At 42.5% G+C, this 19,437-nt stretch overlaps 1 protein-coding gene across 1 annotated transcript in view; it reads left to right on the top strand.

Annotated features, from left to right (window-relative positions):
- LOC139550186 (epidermal growth factor receptor substrate 15-like 1) overlaps positions 1–19,437 on the top strand; it is a 63,760-nt gene that overhangs the window by 2,481 nt on the left and 41,842 nt on the right. The window contains exons 4-11 of the mRNA XM_071360888.1: positions 941–1,030; positions 1,206–1,253; positions 1,345–1,440; positions 2,535–2,606; positions 4,497–4,622; positions 4,830–4,889; positions 5,249–5,602; positions 17,062–17,225. Of these exons, the coding sequence (XP_071216989.1) occupies positions 941–1,030; positions 1,206–1,253; positions 1,345–1,440; positions 2,535–2,606; positions 4,497–4,622; positions 4,830–4,889; positions 5,249–5,602; positions 17,062–17,225 (1,010 nt within the window). The remainder of the gene's footprint in view (positions 1–940; positions 1,031–1,205; positions 1,254–1,344; positions 1,441–2,534; positions 2,607–4,496; positions 4,623–4,829; positions 4,890–5,248; positions 5,603–17,061; positions 17,226–19,437) is intronic.

Genomic DNA, 19,437 nt, shown 5'->3' with positions numbered 1-19,437 from the left:
CAGTTCAAATGCAGAGTGGCTGTATACAGGGCTAATGAGTGTAGTGGCTGTATACAGGGCTAATGAGCAGAGTGGCTGTATACAGGGCAAATGTTGCAGAGTGGCTGTATACAGGGCAAATGTTGCAGAGTGGCTGTATACAGGCTGTATACAGGGCTAATGAGCAGAGTTGCTGTATACAGGGCTAATGAGCAGAGTGGCTGTATACAGGGCTAATGAGCAGAGTGGCTGTATACAGGGCTAATGAGCAGAGTGGCTGTATACAGGGCTAATGTGCAGAGTGGCTGTATACAGGGCTAATGTGCAGAGTGGCTGTATACAGGGCTAATGAGCAGAGTGGCTGTATACAGGGCTAATGTTGCAGAGTGGCTGTATACAGGGCTAATGAGCAGAGTTGCTGTATACAGGGCTAATGAGCAGAGAGGCTGTATACAGGGCTAATGTTGCAGAGTGGCTGTATACAGGGCTAATGTTGCAGAGTGGCTGTATACAGGGCTAATGTTGCAGAGTGTCTGTATACAGAGCTAATGTTGCAGAGTGGCTGTATACAGGGCTAATGTTGCAGAGTGGCTGTATACAGGGCTAATGAGCAGAGTGGCTGTATACAGGGCTAATGTGCAGAGTGGCTGTATACAGGGCTAATGAGCAGAGTGGCTGTATACAGGGCTAATGTTGCAGAGTGGCTGTATACAGGGCTAATGTTGCAGAGTGGCTGTATACAGGGCTAATGAGCAGAGTGTCTGTATACAGGGCTAATGTTGCAGAGAGGCTGTATACAGGGCTAATGAGCAGAGAGGCTGTATACAGGGCTAATGAGCAGAGAGGCTGTATACAGGGCTAATGAGCAGAGTGGCTGTATACAGGGCTAATGAGCAGAGTGGCTGTATCCAGAAGCACAACCAGCTGATTACATTGCCTCCATTCCATTCCCCCATTGAAGGTGGATCTGGGAGACACTGGGACAGTAGGAGCTGCAGATGCTGCTCAGTTCCTGAAGAAATCAGGCCTATCAGACAGTACCTTAGGAAAAGTGAGTAGCAGACACACACACACACACACACACACACACACACACACACACACACACACACACACACACACACACACACGCACACACCACGCTCAGTAAACTGCACACTTCTAGACAAATCCAAAACTCCAACTACATACAGTACAGTTACATCATATTATTTGACTATTTTCAGATCTGGGATTTGGCCGATCCAGAAAGGAGGGGCTTCTTGGACAAACGGGTAAATAAAATGAACCTCTTATTACTTCTTACTACCAATTACTGAATGATTTCCCACATGAACCACTGACCAGTTCCTCTGTTCCTCCCAGGGTTTCTTTGTAGCGTTGAGGTTGGTGGCTTCAGCTCAGGGTGGCAACGACATCAGTCTCAACAACCTCAACCAGACTCTAGCAGCACCCAAGTTTGTGAGTGATACTTTACTTACTTACCACCAACTATATTGTCCTCGTAGGGAACATGTGGTTGCAGTATCACATGTATTGTTATGTTTTAAAAGAAAAGTAGAAACTTGCACTTGATCTTCTCAATCATTTCAGCAATGAAAACAAGATGAATGAGTTAGCCAGCTAAGTTGCCTAAATATTCTGAAATAACTTTGTTTTAGAAGGTTAAGCTTTAAATAGGAATGGTCTAATTGACTCAACAACCAAAAAACATGTTTAACACGGAACCCAAAACCGGCTGCGCGTGTGCGCCATAGTGCATTAATTTATTTTGTCCCCCCCACACCAAACATGATCACGACACGCAGGTTAAAATATCAAAACAAACTCTGAACCAATTACATTAATTTGGGGACAGGTCGAAAAAATTAAACATGTATGGCAATTTAGCTAGTTAGCTTGCACTTGCTAGCTAATTTGTCCTATTTAGCTAGCTTGCTGTTGCTAGCTAATTTGTCCTGGGATATAACCATAGAGTTATTTTACCTGAAATGCACAAGGTCCTCTACTCCGACAATTAATCCACACATAAAACGGCCAACCGAATCGTTTCTAGTCGTCTCTCCTCCTTCCAGGCTTTTTCATCTTGGAATTTATATGGTGATTGGCATCTAAACTTTCATAGTATTACCACGACGACCGGCAACAAAGCTCGTCTTTCAATCACCCACGTGGGTATAACCAATGAGGAGATGGCACGTGGGTACCTGCTTCTATAAACCAATGAGGAGATGGGAGAGGCAGGACTTGCAGCGCGATCTGCGTCAGAAATAGGAATGACTTCTATTTTAGCCCTTGGCAACGCAGACGCTCGCGAGCAGTGTGGGTGCAATAATTGAATAACATAGATTTGCACGAGACGCGAGCGGTGTAGTCAGGGTATAAGTTTAGCTTTCTTAAAAATCAACAGTTATTTCTGGTTGTTTATTAAAGTTAGCTTGCGTTGATACCCCTCTGTGATCTAATCTTCATTGGGGTAATCTCAGGCATCATATCAGTTGAGAACTACAGTGGTCTTTATTGAAACCATCTAAGTTGTATTTGTATTGTTGCAGAGAGACACAAATACTCCGTTGCTCAGCACACCGCTGAGTACATCTTCATCTGATTCCCACTGGGCTGTAAGGGTGAGCATTCATACCTGTTGTACGTAGAAATTAATCAATCAATCAATGATAGATACACAGTGCCTTCAGAAAGCATTCATATCCTTTAGCTTCTTCCACATTTTGTTGTGTTACAGCCTGAATTCAAAATGGATTCCCCAGCTAGCTGGGTAATGATGACAAAATGAAAACATGTTTTTAGATTTTTTTGGGTTGAAAATGAAATACAGAAATATCTCATTTACATACACTGTAAGTATTCACACACCTGAGTCAAGACGTCTTAGAATCAATCACCTTTGGCAGCGATTACAGCTGTGAGTCATTCTGGGTAAGTCTGTAAGAGGTTTTGCACACCTGCATTGTAAACATCTTGCCCAGTATTCTTTTCAAAATTCTTCAAGCTCTGTCAAATTGGATATTGATCATTGCTAGACAACCATTTTCAAGTCTTTCCATAGATTCTCAGGCAGATTTAAGTCAAACCTGTCTACTGTCTTCTTGGTAAGCAACTCCAGTGTAGATTTGGCCTTGTGTTTTAGGTTATTATCCTGCTGAAAGGTGAATTCAACTCCCAGTGTCTGGTGGAAAGCAGACTGAACCAGGTTTTACGGTCATGAAAATCCTGGATAAGTCATGGATTTTTCTTATTGTGTTTACCATGCCTGGAAAAGTTTAGGAAAATTATAAAATCAGGAAAGTAATGGAAATTAATTTCTGTTAATGTAATTTATTTAGGCACAGTTTTAAAATAGTTTAATCAATCAAATAAAAATCAACGTATCAGCCAGGATCGGAGAGTCACTCCGCGCATCACCTGCGTGTATGAGACAAGTGAGCAGTTGTTCAAGGAGAGTCAGAATTTGCAGCAGCAGGTAGGCCTAGCCTATTAAATATGATAGGGAACAGAGTAATAGCTAGGTAGCCATTTCAAACCATAGCGTGTACCCGCTAGTTGACTGTTTAACTATTATTAGCATGTATTCATCATTCTTCTTTCCACCAACACTTGTGAACACTATTATTGAGTCCATGTAACTTATTATGTGACTTGGTAAAAGCACATTTTCACTCCAGGATGTATTTAGGCTTTCCATAACAAGGGGGTTGAATACTTATTGACTCAAGACACTTCAGCTTTTCATTTTTAAATAATTTGCAAAGAAATTTTAAAAACATGATTCCATTTTGACATTATGTGCTATTATGTGTAGGCCAGTATTTTTTAAAATTTTAATTCAGGCTGTAACACAATAAAATGTGGTAAAAGCCCAGGGGTATGAATAATGTTTGAAGTCATTGTTTGTAGAACACATACCTTTTATTAACAATTGACCTATACATGTTTGACAATGTATTATTTTCATGTTGGAGAAATGCAGTGAGCTTAAATCCACAAAGTGATGACCAGAATTATGATGATTATAAACAGGCATAAGTCAACACTGCACCATTGGTAGATGGGCCCTCTGAGCTTCTCTTCCAATGGGTTTTGAGAAGGAGGCGAGGAGTAACCCCATGTAACATCTTTCCCTGTGTCTCTTTCCCTGTGTCTCTTTCCCTGTGTCTCTTTCCATGTCTCTTTCCCTGTCTCCCTCCCTGTATCCCTCTTTCCCTGTCTCTCCCTCTCTCCCTCTCTTTCTCTTTCCCTGTCTTTCTCTTTCCCTGTCTCTCTCTCCCTGTCTCTCTCTCCCTGTCTCTCTCTCCCTGTTTCTCTTTCTCCCTGTTTCTCTTTCTCCCTGTTTCTCTCTCTCCCTGTTTCTCTCTCTCCCTGTTTCTCTCTCTCCCTGTCTCTCTCTCTCTCCCTGTCTCTCTCTCTCTCCCTGTCTCTCTCTCTCTCCCTGTCTCTCTCTCTTTCCCTGTCTCTCGCTCTTTCCCTGTCTCTCTTTCCCTGTCTTGCCTTTCCTCCAGTCTGATGAGAAAAGGAAGTTTGATGGCATCTTTGAAAGTCTTCTACCAGTCAATGGTCTTTTGTCTGGAGACCAAGTCAAACCTGTCCTGATCAACTCCAAACTACCCCTGGATGTGTTAGGAAGGGTAAGCACATGACAAGGTCCTGTCCAGAAACAATCCCTACCCCCTAGCCCCTACCCCACCCCCTACCCTCTAGCCACTTCGTTGGATAGGTATGTGGTAACAGTGGGAAAGCTGGCGCTACTACTATGTGTTCCCGTATACTAAGAAGTTAGCTATAACAGATATTGTGACAGTTTGGTCATATTTTAGTTATATTCTGTTCCGTAGATTTGGGACCTCGGTGACGTGGATAAAGATGGACACTTGGACAGAGAGGAGTTTTCAGTGGTAAGTTGATTGTCTTGTATCTTGAGCTCATTGAGTTAAATCAAATCAAATCAAGTTTATTTTATATAGCCCTTCGTACATCAGCTGATATCTCAAAGTGCTGTACAGAAACCCAGCCTAAAACACCAAACAGCAAGCAATGCAGGTGTAGAAGCACGCATTCACATTTCACATTTAAGTCATTTAAGCATTCCTGTTAAGTTAAGACGCATTCCTGAATGAGGCCAATTAGCCTGCTTACACCTTGCATTAACATGTGGTTTTCGACATCCTTTCATGACAATCCAATCACTAAGACACACCTATGCAAGGTATAAATGGGGCGAATGACGTTTGCTGTTTTCTCCATTCCCCTCCAGGCCATGCACCTGGTGTACAGGGCTATGGAGAAGGAGCCTGTCCCTTCTGTCCTGCCCTCCTCCCTCATCCCTCCATCCAAGAGGAAGAAGTCTGCGGGGGCTCTGCCTGGCGCCGTCTCCGTCCTGCCTCCCTTGTCTGCCCTGTCAGGCCTGTCTGGTCTGTCTCGGACAGCCAGCTCTCCTCCCCTGCCCGGCGCTGTAGCGGCTCTGTCTGGTCTGTCTGGTCTGTCTCGGACAGCAAACTCTCCTCCTCTCAAAGACACCCTACACTCCACCCCATCTCACGGAAGCATCACCTCCATCAACAGCACTGGCAGTCTCTCTCCTAAACACTCGTTCAAAGCCCCCTCACAGGTACAGTATAGAGTACAGTATAGAGCCTCTTCAATCCACACCCTGCCTGGTGAATGGGTAGGAATGCTATTACTCTGTCACATCTGTGTCTCAATTGACACACTATACCCTAATCCCTATGTAGTGCACTCTTTTTGTCGAGAACCCTATGCGGTTGTGAGATTTTACGAGTTTCGCCTTTAATGTTATTGCAGACTGTCCTTGATTCCCTCTATGTATTTGACTAGCACATTGAGAAGGCATTAGGGTTCATCCTCAGACTGTCGCGGGGGTAAAGCATCTCAGAAAGTGTAAGTGCTTTTCTTAGTAAAGCCAGGGCACCGTTCAGTTTCCTCCCTGTTCCTGAGAAAGTCTGTTAAGGGTTACAGCTGCTATATACCAACCTGAATTTCCTCTACCCCCTATACCCACTGGAATGGTTCATCTGTCATGAACCCTAACTCTTCACCTACTGGTTCATCTGTCATGAACCCTAACTCTTCACCCACTGGTTCATCTGTCATAAACCCTAACTCTTCACCCGCTGGTTCATCTGTCATGAACCCTAACTCTTCACCTACTGGTTCATCTGTCATAAACCCTAACCCTTCACCTATTGGAATGGTTCATCTGTCATAAACCCTAACTCTTCACCTACTGGTTCATCTGTCATGAACCCTAACTCTTCACCCACTGGTTCATCTGTCATAAACCCTAACTCTTCACCCACTGGTTCATCTGTCATAAACCCTAACTCTTCACCCACTGGTTCATCTGTCATGAACCCTAACTCTTCACCCACTGGAATGGTTCATCTGTCATAAACCCTAACTCTTCACCTACTGGTTCATCTGTCATAAACCCTAACTCTTCCCTAGTGGTTCATCTGTCATAAACCCTAACTCTTCACCTACTGGTTCATCTGTCATAAACCCTAATTCTTCACCCACTGGAATGGTTCATCTGTCATGAACCCTAACTCTTCGCCTACTGGTTCATCTGTCATAAACCCTAACTCTTCACCTAGTGGTTCATCTGTCATAAACCCTAACCCTTCACCTACTGGTTCATCTGTCATAAACCCTAACTCTTCACCCACTGGCTCATCTGTCAGTAACCCTAACTCTTCACCTACTGGTTCATCTGTCATAAACCCTAACTCTTCACCCACTGGAATGGTTAATCTGTCATAAACCCTAACTCTTCACCTACTGGTTCATCTGTCATAAACCCTAACTCTTCACCTACTGGTTCATCTGTCATAAACCCTAACTCTTCACCTACTGGTTCATCTGTCATAAACCCTAACTCTTCACCCACTGTAATGGTTCATCTGTCATAAACCCTAACTCTTCACCTACTGGTTCATCTGTCATAAACCCTAACTCTTCACCTACTGGTTCATCTGTCATAAACCCTAACTCTTCACCCACTGGTTCATCTGTCATAAACCCTAACTCTTCACCTACTGGAATGGTTCATCTGTCATAAACCCTAACTCTTCACCTACTGGTTCATCTGTCATAAACCCTAACTCTTCACCTAGTGGAATGGTTCATCTGTCATAAACCCTAACTCTTCACCTACTGGTTCATCTGTCATAAACCCTAACTCTTCACCTACTGGTTCATCTGTCATAAACCCTAACTCTTCACCTACTGGTTCATCTGTCATAAACCCTAACTCTTCACCTATTGGAATGGTTCATCTGTCATAAACCCTGACTCTTCACCTACTGGTTCATCTGTCATAAACCCTAACTCTTCACCTACTGGTTCATCTGTCATAAACCCTAACTCTTCACCTAGTGGTTCCTCTGTCATAAACCCTAACTCTTCACCTAGTGGTTCATCTGTCATAAACCCTAACTCTTCCCTAGTGGTTCATCTGTCATAAACCCTAACTTTTCACCTACTGGTTCATCTGTCATAAACCTTAACTCTTCACCCACTGGTTCATCTGTCATAAACCCTAACTCTTCACCTACTGGTTCATCTGTCATAAACCCTAACCCTTCACCCACTGTAATGGTTCATCTGTCATAAACCCTAACTCTTCACCCATTGGTTCATCTGTCATAAACCCTAACTCTTCACCTACTGGAATGGTTCATCTGTCATGAACCCTAACTCTTCACCCACTGGTTCATCTGTCATAAACCCTAACTCTTCACCTACTGGAATGGTTCATCTGTCATGAACCCTAACTCTTCACCTACTGGTTCATCTGTCATAAACCCTAACCCTTCACCTATTGGAATGGTTCATCTGTCATAAACCCTAACCCTTCACCTACTGGTTCATCTGTCATAAACCCTAACTCTTCACCTACTGGTTCATCTGTCATAAACCCTAACTCTTCACCTAGTGGTTCCTCTGTCATAAACCCTAACTCTTCACCTAGTGGTTCATCTGTCATAAACCCTAACTCTTCCCTAGTGGTTCATCTGTCATAAACCCTAACCTACACCTACTGGTTCATCTGTCATAAACCCTAACTCTTCACCCACTGTAATGGTTCATCTGTCATAAACCCTAACTCTTCACCCACTGTAATGGTTCATCTGTCATAAACCCTAACTCTTCACCCACTGTAATGGTTCATCTGTCATAAACCCTAACTCTTCACCCACTGTAATGGTTCATCTGTCATAAACCCTAACTCTTCACCCACTGTAATGGTTCATCTGTCATAAACCCTAACTCTTCACCTACTGGAATGGTTCATCTGTCATAAACCCTAACTCTTCACCTACTGGTTCATCTGTCATAAACCCTAACTCTTCACCTACTGGAATGGTTCATCTGTCATAAACCCTAACTCTTCACCTAGTGGTTCATCTGTCATAAACCCTAACTCTTCACCCACTGTAATGGTTCATCTGTCATAAACCCTAACTCTTCACCTACTGGTTCATCTGTCATAAACCCTAACTCTTCACCTACTGGTTCATCTGTCATAAACCCTAACTCTTCCCTAGTGGTTCATCTGTCATAAACCCTAACTTTTCACCTACTGGTTCATCTGTCATAAACCCTAACTCTTCACCTACTGGTTCATCTGTCATAAACCCTAACTCTTCACCCACTGTAATGGTTCATCTGTCATAAACCCTAACTCTTCACCCATTGGTTCATCTGTCATAAACCCTAACTCTTCACCTACTGGAATGGTTCATCTGTCATGAACCCTAACTCTTCACCCACTGGTTCATCTGTCATAAACCCTAACTCTTCACCTACTGGAATGGTTCATCTGTCATGAACCCTAACTCTTCACCTACTGGTTCATCTGTCATAAACCCTAACCCTTCACCTATTGGAATGGTTCATCTGTCATAAACCCTAACTCTTCACCTACTGGTTCATCTGTCATAAACCCTAACTCTTCACCTACTGGTTCATCTGTCATAAACCCTAACTCTTCACCTAGTGGTTCCTCTGTCATAAACCCTAACTCTTCACCTAGTGGTTCATCTGTCATAAACCCTAACTCTTCCCTAGTGGTTCATTCGTCATAAACCCTAACTCTTCACCTACTGGTTCATCTGTCATAAACCCTAACTCTTCACCCACTGTAATGGTTCATCTGTCATAAACCCTAACTCTTCACCCACTGTAATGGTTCATCTGTCATAAACCCTAACTATTCACCCACTGTAATGGTTCATCTGTCATAAACCCTAACTCTTCACCCACTGTAATGGTTCATCTGTCATAAACCCTAACTATTCACCCACTGTAATGGTTCATATGTCATAAACCCTAACTCTTCACCTACTGGAATGGTTCATCTGTCATAAACCCTAACTCTTCACCTACTGGTTCATCTGTCATGAACCCTAACTCTTCACCTACTGGAATGGTTCATCTGTCATAAACCCTAACTCTTCACCTACTGGTTCATCTGTCATGAACCCTAACTCTTCACCTACTGGAATGGTTCATCTGTCATAAACCCTAACTCTTCACCCACTGGTTCATCTGTCATAAACCCTAACTCTTCACCCACTGGTTCATCTGTCATAAACCCTAACGCTTCACCCACTGGTTCATCTGTCATAAACCCTAACTCTTCACCTACTGGTTCATCTGTCATAAACCCTAACTCTTCACCTAGTGGTTCCTCTGTCATAAACCCTAACTCTTCACCTAGTGGTTCATCTGTCATAAACCCTAACTCTTCACCCACTGTAATGGTTCATCTGTCATAAACCCTAACTCTTCACCTACTGGTTCATCTGTCATAAACCCTAACTCTTCACCTACTGGTTCATCTGTCATAAACCCTAACTCTTCACCCACTGTAATGGTTCATCTGTCATAAACCCTAACTCTTCACCCACTGTAATGGTTCATCTGTCATAAACCCTAACTCTTCACCCACTGTAATGGTTCATCTGTCATAAACCCTAACTATTCACCCACTGTAATGGTTCATATGTCATAAACCCTAACTCTTCACCTACTGGAATGGTTCATCTGTCATAAACCCTAACTCTTCACCTACTGGTTCATCTGTCATGAACCCTAACTCTTCACCTACTGGAATGGTTCATCTGTCATAAACCCTAACTCTTCACCTACTGGTTCATCTGTCATGAACCCTAACTCTTCACCTACTGGAATGGTTCATCTGTCATAAACCCTAACTCTTCACCCACTGGTTCATCTGTCATAAACCCTAACTCTTCACCCACTGGTTCATCTGTCATAAACCCTAACGCTTCACCCACTGGTTCATCTGTCATAAACCCTAACTCTTCACCTACTGGTTCATCTGTCATAAACCCTAACCCTTCACCTACTGGTTCATCTGTCATAAACCCTAACTCTTCACCCACTGGCTCATCTGTCATAAACCCTAACTCTTCACCTACTGGTTCATCTGTCATAAACCCTAACTCTTCACCTACTGGCTCATCTGTCATAAACCCTAACTCTTCACCTACTGGTTCATCTGTCATAAACCCTAACTCTTCACCCACTGGCTCATCTGTCATAAACCCTAACTCTTCACCTACTGGTTCATCTGTCATAAACCCTAACCCTTCACCCACTGGAATGGTTAATCTGTCATAAACCCTAACTCTTCACCTGCTGGTTCATCTGTCATATACCCTAACTCTTCACCTACTGGAATGGTTCATCTGTCATAAACCCTAACTCTTCACCCACTGGTTCATCTGTCATAAACCGTAACTCTTCACCTACTGGTTCATCTGTCATAAACCCTAACTCTTCACCTACTGGAATGGTTAATCTGTCATAAACCCTAACTCTTCACCTACTGGTTCATCTGTCATAAACCCTAACTCTTCACCCACTGTAATGGTTCCTCTGTCATAAACCCTATTTCTTCACCTACTGGAATGGTTCATCTTTCATAAACCCTAACTCTTCACCTACTGGTTCATCTGTCATAAACCCTAACTCTTCACCTACTGGAATGGTTCATCTGTCATAAACCCTAACTCTTCACCTACTGGTTCATCTGTCATAAACCCTAACTCTTCACCTACTGGGATGGTTCATCTGTCATAAACCCTAACTCTTCACCTACTGGTTCATCTGTCATAAACCCTAACTCTTCACCCACTGGAATGGTTCATCTGTCATAAACCCTAACTCTTCACCTACTGGTTCATCTGTCATAAACCCTAACTCTTCACCTACTGGAATGGTTCATCTGTCATAAACCCTAACTCTTCACCCACTGGTTCATCTGTCATAAACCGTAACTCTTCACCTACTGGTTCATCTGTCATAAACTCTAACTCTTCACCTACTGGAATGGTTCATCTGTCATAAACCCTAACTCTTCACCTACTGGTTCATCTGTCATAAACCCTAAAACTTCACCCACTGTAATGGATCATCTGTCATAAACCCTAACTCTTCACCTACTGGAATGGTTCATCTGTCATGAACCCTAACTCTTCACCTACTGGAATGGTTCATCTGTCATAAACCCTAACTCTTCACCCACTGTAATGGTTCCTCTGTCATAAACCCTATTTCTTCACCTACTGGAATGGTTCATCTTTCATAAACCCTAACTCTTCACCTACTGGTTCATCTGTCATAAACCCTAACTCTTCACCTACTGGGATGGTTCATCTGTCATAAACCCTAACTCTTCACCTACTGGTTCATCTGTCATAAACCCTAACTCTTCACCCACTGGAATGGTTCATCTGTCATAAACCCTAACTCTTCACCTACTGGTTCATCTGTCATAAACCCTAACTCTTCACCCACTGGAATGGTTCATCTGTCATAAACCCTAACTCTTCACCTACTGGTTCATCTGTCATAAACCCTAACTCTTCACCTACTGGTTCATCTGTCATAAACCCTAAATCTTCACCTACTGGTTCATCTGTCATAAACCCTAACTCTTCACCTACTGGTTCATCTGTCATAAACCCTAACTCTTCACCTACTGGTTCATCTGTCATAAACCCTAACTCTTCACCCACTGGCTCATCTGTCATAAACCCTAACTCTTCACCTACTGGTTCATCTGTCATAAACCCTAACTCTTCACCCACTGGCTCATCTGTCATAAACCCTAACTCTTCACCTACTGGTTCATCTGTCATAAACCCTAACTCTTCACCAACTGGAATGGTTCATCTGTCATAAACCCTAACTCTTCACCTACTGGTTCATCTGTCATAAACCCTAACTCTTCACCTACTGGTTCATCTGTCATAAACCCTAACTCTTCACCTACTGGTTCATCTGTCATAAACCCTAACTCTTCACCTACTGGGATGGTTCATCTGTCATAAACCCTAACTCTTCACCTACTGGTTCATCTGTCATAAACCCTAACTCTTCACCCACTGGAATGGTTCATCTGTCATAAACCCTAACTCTTCACCTACTGGTTCATCTGTCATAAACCCTAACTCTTCACCCACTGGAATGGTTCATCTGTCATAAACCCTAACTCTTCACCCACTGGTTCATCTGTCATAAACCCTAACTCCTCACCTACTGGTTCATCTGTCATAAACCCTAACTCTTCACCTACTGGTTCATCTGTCATAAACCCTAACCCTTCACCCACTGGAATGGTTAATCTGTCATAAACCCTAACTCTTCACCTACTGGTTCATCTGTCATAAACCCTAACTCTTCACCTACTGGAATGGTTCATCTGTCATAAACCCTAACTCTTCACCCACTGGTTCATCTGTCATAAACCGTAACTCTTCACCTACTGGTTCATCTGTCATAAACCCTAACTCTTCACCTACTGGAATGGTTCATCTGTCATAAACCCTAACTCTTCACCTACTGGTTCATCTGTCATAAACCCTAACACTTCACCCACTGTAATGGATCATCTGTCATAAACCCTAACTCTTCACCTACTGGAATGGTTCATCTGTCATGAACCCTAACTCTTCACCTACTGGAATGGTTCATCTGTCATAAACCCTAACTCTTCACCCACTGTAATGGTTCCTCTGTCATAAACCCTATTTCTTCACCTACTGGAATGGTTCATCTTTCATAAACCCTAACTCTTCACCTACTGGTTCATCTGTCATAAACCCTAACTCTTCACCTACTGGAATGGTTCATCTGTCATAAACCCTAACTCTTCACCTACTGGTTCATCTGTCATAAACCCTAACTCTTCACCTACTGGGATGGTTCATCTGTCATAAACCCTAACTCTTCACCTACTGGTTCATCTGTCATAAACCCTAACTCTTCACCCACTGGAATGGTTCATCTGTCATAAACCCTAACTCTTCACCTACTGGTTCATCTGTCATAAACCCTAACTCTTCACCCACTGGAATGGTTCATCTGTCATAAACCCTAACTCTTCACCTACTGGTTCATCTGTCATAAACCCTAACTCTTCACCTACTGGTTCATCTGTCATAAACCCTAAATCTTCACCTACTGGTTCATCTGTCATAAACCCTAACTCTTCACCTACTGGTTCATCTGTCATAAACCCTAACTCTTCACCTACTGGTTCATCTGTCATAAACCCAAACTCTTCACCTACTGGTTCATCTGTCATAAACCCTAACTCTTCACCTACTGGAATGGTTCATCTGTCATAAACCCTAACTCTTCACCCACTGGTTCATCTGTCATAAACCCTAACTCTTCACCTACTGGTTCATCTGTCATAAACCCTAACTCTTCACCTACTGGAATGGTTCATCTGTCATAAACCCTAACTCTTCACCTACTGGTTCATCTGTCATAAACCCTAACTCTTCACCTAGTGGTTCATCTGTCATAAACCCTAACTCTTCACCTACTGGAATGGTTCATCTGTCATAAACCCTAACTCTTCACCTACTGGTTCATCTGTCATAAACCCTAACTCTTCACCTACTGGGATGGTTCATCTGTCATAAACCCTAACTCTTCACCTACTGGTTCATCTGTCATAAACCCTAACTCTTCACCCACTGGAATGGTTCATCTGTCATAAACCCTAACTCTTCACCTACTGGTTCATCTGTCATAAACCCTAACTCTTCACCCACTGGAATGGTTCATCTGTCATAAACCCTAACTCTTCACCTACTGGTTCATCTGTCATAAACCCTAACTCTTCACCTACTGGTTCATCTGTCATAAACCCTAAATCTTCACCTACTGGTTCATCTGTCATAAACCCTAACTCTTCACCTACTGGTTCATCTGTCATAAACCCTAACTCTTCACCTACTGGTTCATCTGTCATAAACCCAAACTCTTCACCTACTGGTTCATCTGTCATAAACCCTAACTCTTCACCTACTGGAATGGTTCATCTGTCATAAACCCTAACTCTTCACCCACTGGTTCATCTGTCATAAACCCTAACTCTTCACCTACTGGTTCATCTGTCATAAACCCTAACTCTTCACCTACTGGAATGGTTCATCTGTCATAAACCCTAACTCTTCACCTACTGGTTCATCTGTCATAAACCCTAACTCTTCACCTAGTGGTTCATCTGTCATAAACCCTAACTCTTCACCTACTGGAATGGTTCATCTGTCATAAACCCTAACTCTTCACCTACTGGTTCATCTGTCATAAACCCTAACTCTTCACCTACTGGTTCATCTGTCATAAACCCTAACTCTTCACCTAGTGGTTTATCTGTCATAAACCCTAACTCTTCACCTACTGGTTCATCTGTCATAAACCCTAACTCTTCACCTACTGGTTCATCTGTCATAAACCCTAACTCTTCACCTACTGGTTCATCTGTCATAAACCCTAACTCTTCACCTACTGGTTCATCTGTCATAAACCCTAACTCTTCACCTACTGGAATGGTTCATCTGTCATAAACCCTAACTCTTCACCCACTGGTTCATCTGTCATGAACCCTAACTCTTCACCCACTGGTTCATCTGTCATAAACCCTAACTCTTCACCCACTGGTTCATCTGTCATGAACCCTTACTCTTCACCTACTGGTTCATCTGTCATAAACCCTAACTCTTCACCTACAGGTTCATCTGTCATAAACCCTAACTCTTCACCCACTGGAATGGTTCATCTGTCATGAACCCTAACTCTTCACCCACTGGTTCATCTGTCATGAACCCTAACTCTTCACCCATTGGTTCATCTGTCATGAACCCTAACTCTTCACCCACTGGTTCATCTGTCATGAACCCTAACTCTTCACCCACTGGAATGGTTCATCTGTCATAAACCCTAACTCTTCACCTACTGTTTCATCTGTCATAAACCCTAACTCTTCACCCATTGGTTCATCTGTCATAAACCCTAACTATTCACCCACTGGTTCATCTGTCATAAACCCTAACTCTTCACCCACTGGTTCATCTGTCATAAACCCTAACTCTTCACCCACTGGTTCATCTGTCATAAACCCTAACTCTTCACCCACTGGTTCATCTGTCATAAACCCTAACTCTTCACCTACTGGAATGGTTCATCTGTCATAAACCCTAACTCTTCACCCACTGGAATGGTTCATCTGTCATAAACCCTAACTCTTCACCCATTGGTTCATCTGTCATAAACCCTAACTCTTCACCCACTGGTTCATCTGTCATAAACCCTAACTCTTCACCTACTGGTTCATCTGTCATAAACCCTAACTCTTCACCTACTGGTTCATCTGTCATAAACCCTAACTCTTCACCTACTGGTTCATCTGTCATAAACCCTAACTCTTCACCCACTGGAATGGTTCATCTGTCATAAACCCTAACTCTTCACCCACTGGTTCATCTGTCATAAACCCTAACTCTTCACCTACTGGTTCATCTGTCATAAACCCTAACTCTTCACCCACTGCTTCATCTGTCATAAACCCTAACTCTTCACCTACTGGTTCATCTGTCATGAACCTTAACTCTTCACCCACTGGTTCATCTGTCATGAACCATAACTCTTCACCCACTGGTTCATCTGTCATGAACCCTAACTCTTCACCCACTGGAATGGTTCATCTGTCATAAACCTTAACTCTTCACCCACTGGTTCATCTGTCATAAACCTTAACTCTTCACCCACTGGTTCATCTGTCATGAACCCTAACTCTTCACCCACTGGTTCATCTGTCATAAACCCTAACTTTTCACCTACTGGTTCATCTGTCATGAACCCTAACTCTTCACCCATTGGTTCATCTGTCATAAACCCTAACTCTTCACCTACTGGTTCATCTGTCATAAACCCTAACTCTTCACCCACTGGTTCATCTGTCATAAACCCTAACTCTTCACCCATTGGTTCATCTGTCATAAACCCTAACTCTTCACCCACTGGTTCATCTGTCATAAACCCTAACTCTTCACCCATTGGTTCATCTGTCATAAACCCTAACTCTTCACCCACTGGTTCATCTGTCATAAACCCTAACTCTTCACCCACTGGAATGGTTCATCTGTCATAAACCCTAACTCTTCACCCATTGGTTAATCTGTCATAAACCCTAACTCTTCACCCATTGGTTAATCTGTCATAAAAGTAGACCTGTTTGGCAACATTCTCTGAATTGTCTTCTATCCCTGAGTGGTTCCTTTCTTAGTCATCTGTTTGTTGTAAAGGAATTTGTCTGTTGATTTAGAGGAACAGGTTTCATTGAAAGGGAAATGATGCCAGACCCACAATGTGTCATCATAACATCAGACACAAAAACATTACACTTTTTTAAGAAGGCATGCGAACAATCATAGGACATAGTGTCCTGGCTTTAAAGCTACACTCCTTAATTTGCGTACATATGCATACCATCAAAGAGTGTTTAATGCCCATTGATTGACATGAATGCATGATTTCTGAAAAGGCAAGGTATGCACACATAGTTAGGGATTAGGATTCTGTCGAAAGATTGTATCTCCTATTCTCCGGTCCTGTTTTTCTATCCTCTCTCCGGTCCTCTCTCCTGTCCTCTCTCCTGTGTGCTAGTCACCTGCGGTAGTGAACTGGGTTGATAGTCCTGTCCTCTCTCCTGTGTGCTAGTCACCTGCAGTAGTGAACTGGGTGGTCCCGGTGGCAGACAGAGGACGTTATAATGACATCTTCCTGAAGACAGACACAGACATGGACGGTCTTGTCACCGGAGGGGAAGTCATGGAGATCTTCATGCTATCCAGCCTTTCTAAGACCATGCTGGCACAGATCTGGTGAGAGACAGAATGGCCTGCACCTTAGACTTACATATTGTTAATCTAACACCTTACAAACACACTGAGTGGACAAAACATTAGGAACACGTTTTGCTCTTTCCATGACATAGACTGACCAGGTGAATCCAGGTGAAAGCTATGATCCCTTATTGATGTTGCTTGTTCAATCCACTTCAATCAGTGGAGATGAAGGGGAGGACACGGGTTAAAGAAGGATTTTTAAGCCTTGAGACAATTGAGACATGGATTGTGTATGTGTGCTATTCAGAGGGGGAATGGACAAGACAAAATATTTAAGTGCCTTTGAACGGGGTATGGTAGTAGCGTGGTAGTAGTATGGTAGTAGTATAGTGGCAGCACGGTAGTAGTATGGTAGTAGTATGTTAGTAGTATGGCAGTAGTATAGTAGTAGTATGGTAGTAGCATAGTTGTAGTATAGTAGTAGTATGGTGGTAGTATGGTAGTAGTACGGTAGTAGTATGGCAGTAGTATGACAGTAGTAGTGTGGCGGCAGTATAGTAGTAGCATGGTAGTAGTGTAGTATAGTAGTATGGTAGTGGTATAGTAGCAGCATGGTAGTAGTATGGTAGTAGCATGGTAGTAGTATAGTGGTAGTATGGTGGCAGTATGGCAGTAGTAGTGTGGCGGTAGTATAGTAGTAGCATGGTAGTAGTATGGTAGTAGTAGTGTGGCGGTAGTATAGTAGTAGTATGGTAGTGGTGTAGTATGGTAGTAGCATGGTAGTAGTATGGTAGTAGTATAGTATCAGTATGGTAGTAGTATGGTAGTAGTATAGTATCAGTATGGTAGTAGTACGGTAGTAGTATGGTAGTAGTATGGTAGTAGTATGGTAGTAGTATGGTAGTAGTATGGTAGTGGTATGGTAGTGGTATGGTAGCAGTATGGTAGTAGTAGTATGGCAGTAGTATAGTAGCAGTATGGTGGTAGTATGGTAGTAGTGTGGTGGTAGTAGTAGTATGGCAGTATTATAGTAGTAGTATGGTAGTAGTGTAGTATGGTAGTAGTATAGTAACAGTATAGTAGTAGTAGTGTGGTAGTAGTGTGGTATGGTAGTAGTAGTATGGCAGTAGTATAGTAGTAGTATGGTAGTATGGTAGTAGTATAGTAGCAGTATAGTAGTAGTATGGTAATAGTATGGTGGTAGTATGGTGATAGTATGGTTGTAGTATAGTAGTAGTATGGTGGTAGTATGGCAGTAGTATGGTAGTAGTAGTATTGTAGTAGTATATTCGTAGTAGTATGGTAGCAGTGTAGTAGTGGTATGGTAGTGGTATGGTAGTAGTATGGTAGTAGTAGGATTGTAGTGGTATGGTAGTAGTATGGTAGTAGTATGGGCGTAGTATGGTAGTAGTAGTACTGTAGTAGTATAGTAGTAGTATGGTAGTGGTATGGTAGTAGCATAGCAGTAGTATGGTAGTAGTATGTTAGTAGTATAGGAGTGGTATGATAGTAGTATAGTGGTAGTATGGTAGTAGTATGATAGTATTATAGTAGTAGTATGGTTGTATTATGGTAGTAGCATGGCAGTAGCATGACAGTGGTATGGTGGTATTATAGTAGTAGTATGGTTGTAGTATAGTAGTAGCATGGTAGTGGTATTATAGTAGTAGTATGGTAGTATTATAGTAGTAGTATGGTGGTAGTGTGGTAGTAGTATAGCAGTAGTATGGTAGTATTATAGTAGTAGCCCGGTAGTAATATGGTAGTAGTACGATAGTAGTATGGTGGTGGTATGGTAGTAGCATGGCAGTAGTATAGTAGTAGTATAGTAGTAGCATGGTAGTAGTATAGTAGTAGTATGATAGTAGTATGGTGGTAGTAGTATGGTAGCAGTGTGGTAGTAGTATAGTAGTAGTATAGTAGTGGTATGGTAGTAGTATAGCAGTAGTAGTATAGCAGTAGTAGTATAGCAGTAGTATGGTAGTAGTAGTATGGTAGTAGTAGTGGTATGGTAGTAGTGTGGTAGTAGTATGGTAGTGGTATGGTGGTAGTAGTAGTAGTATGGTAGTGGTATGGTAGTAGTATAGCAGTAATATGGTAGTAGTAGTATGGTAGTAGTAGTAGTATGGTAGTAGTGTGGCAGTAGTATAGTAGTAGTATGGTGGTAGTATGGTAGTAGTACGGTAGTAGTACGGTAGTATTATAGTAGTAGTATGGTGGTAGTGTGGTAGCAGTATAGCAGTAGTAT

Source organism: Salvelinus alpinus, chromosome 23 (assembly GCF_045679555.1).
Source record: "Salvelinus alpinus chromosome 23, SLU_Salpinus.1, whole genome shotgun sequence".
Lineage (NCBI taxonomy): Eukaryota > Metazoa > Chordata > Actinopteri > Salmoniformes > Salmonidae > Salvelinus > Salvelinus alpinus.
Note: the sequence above shows the minus strand (reverse complement) of the source record. Positions and strands in the feature narration are given on the sequence as shown.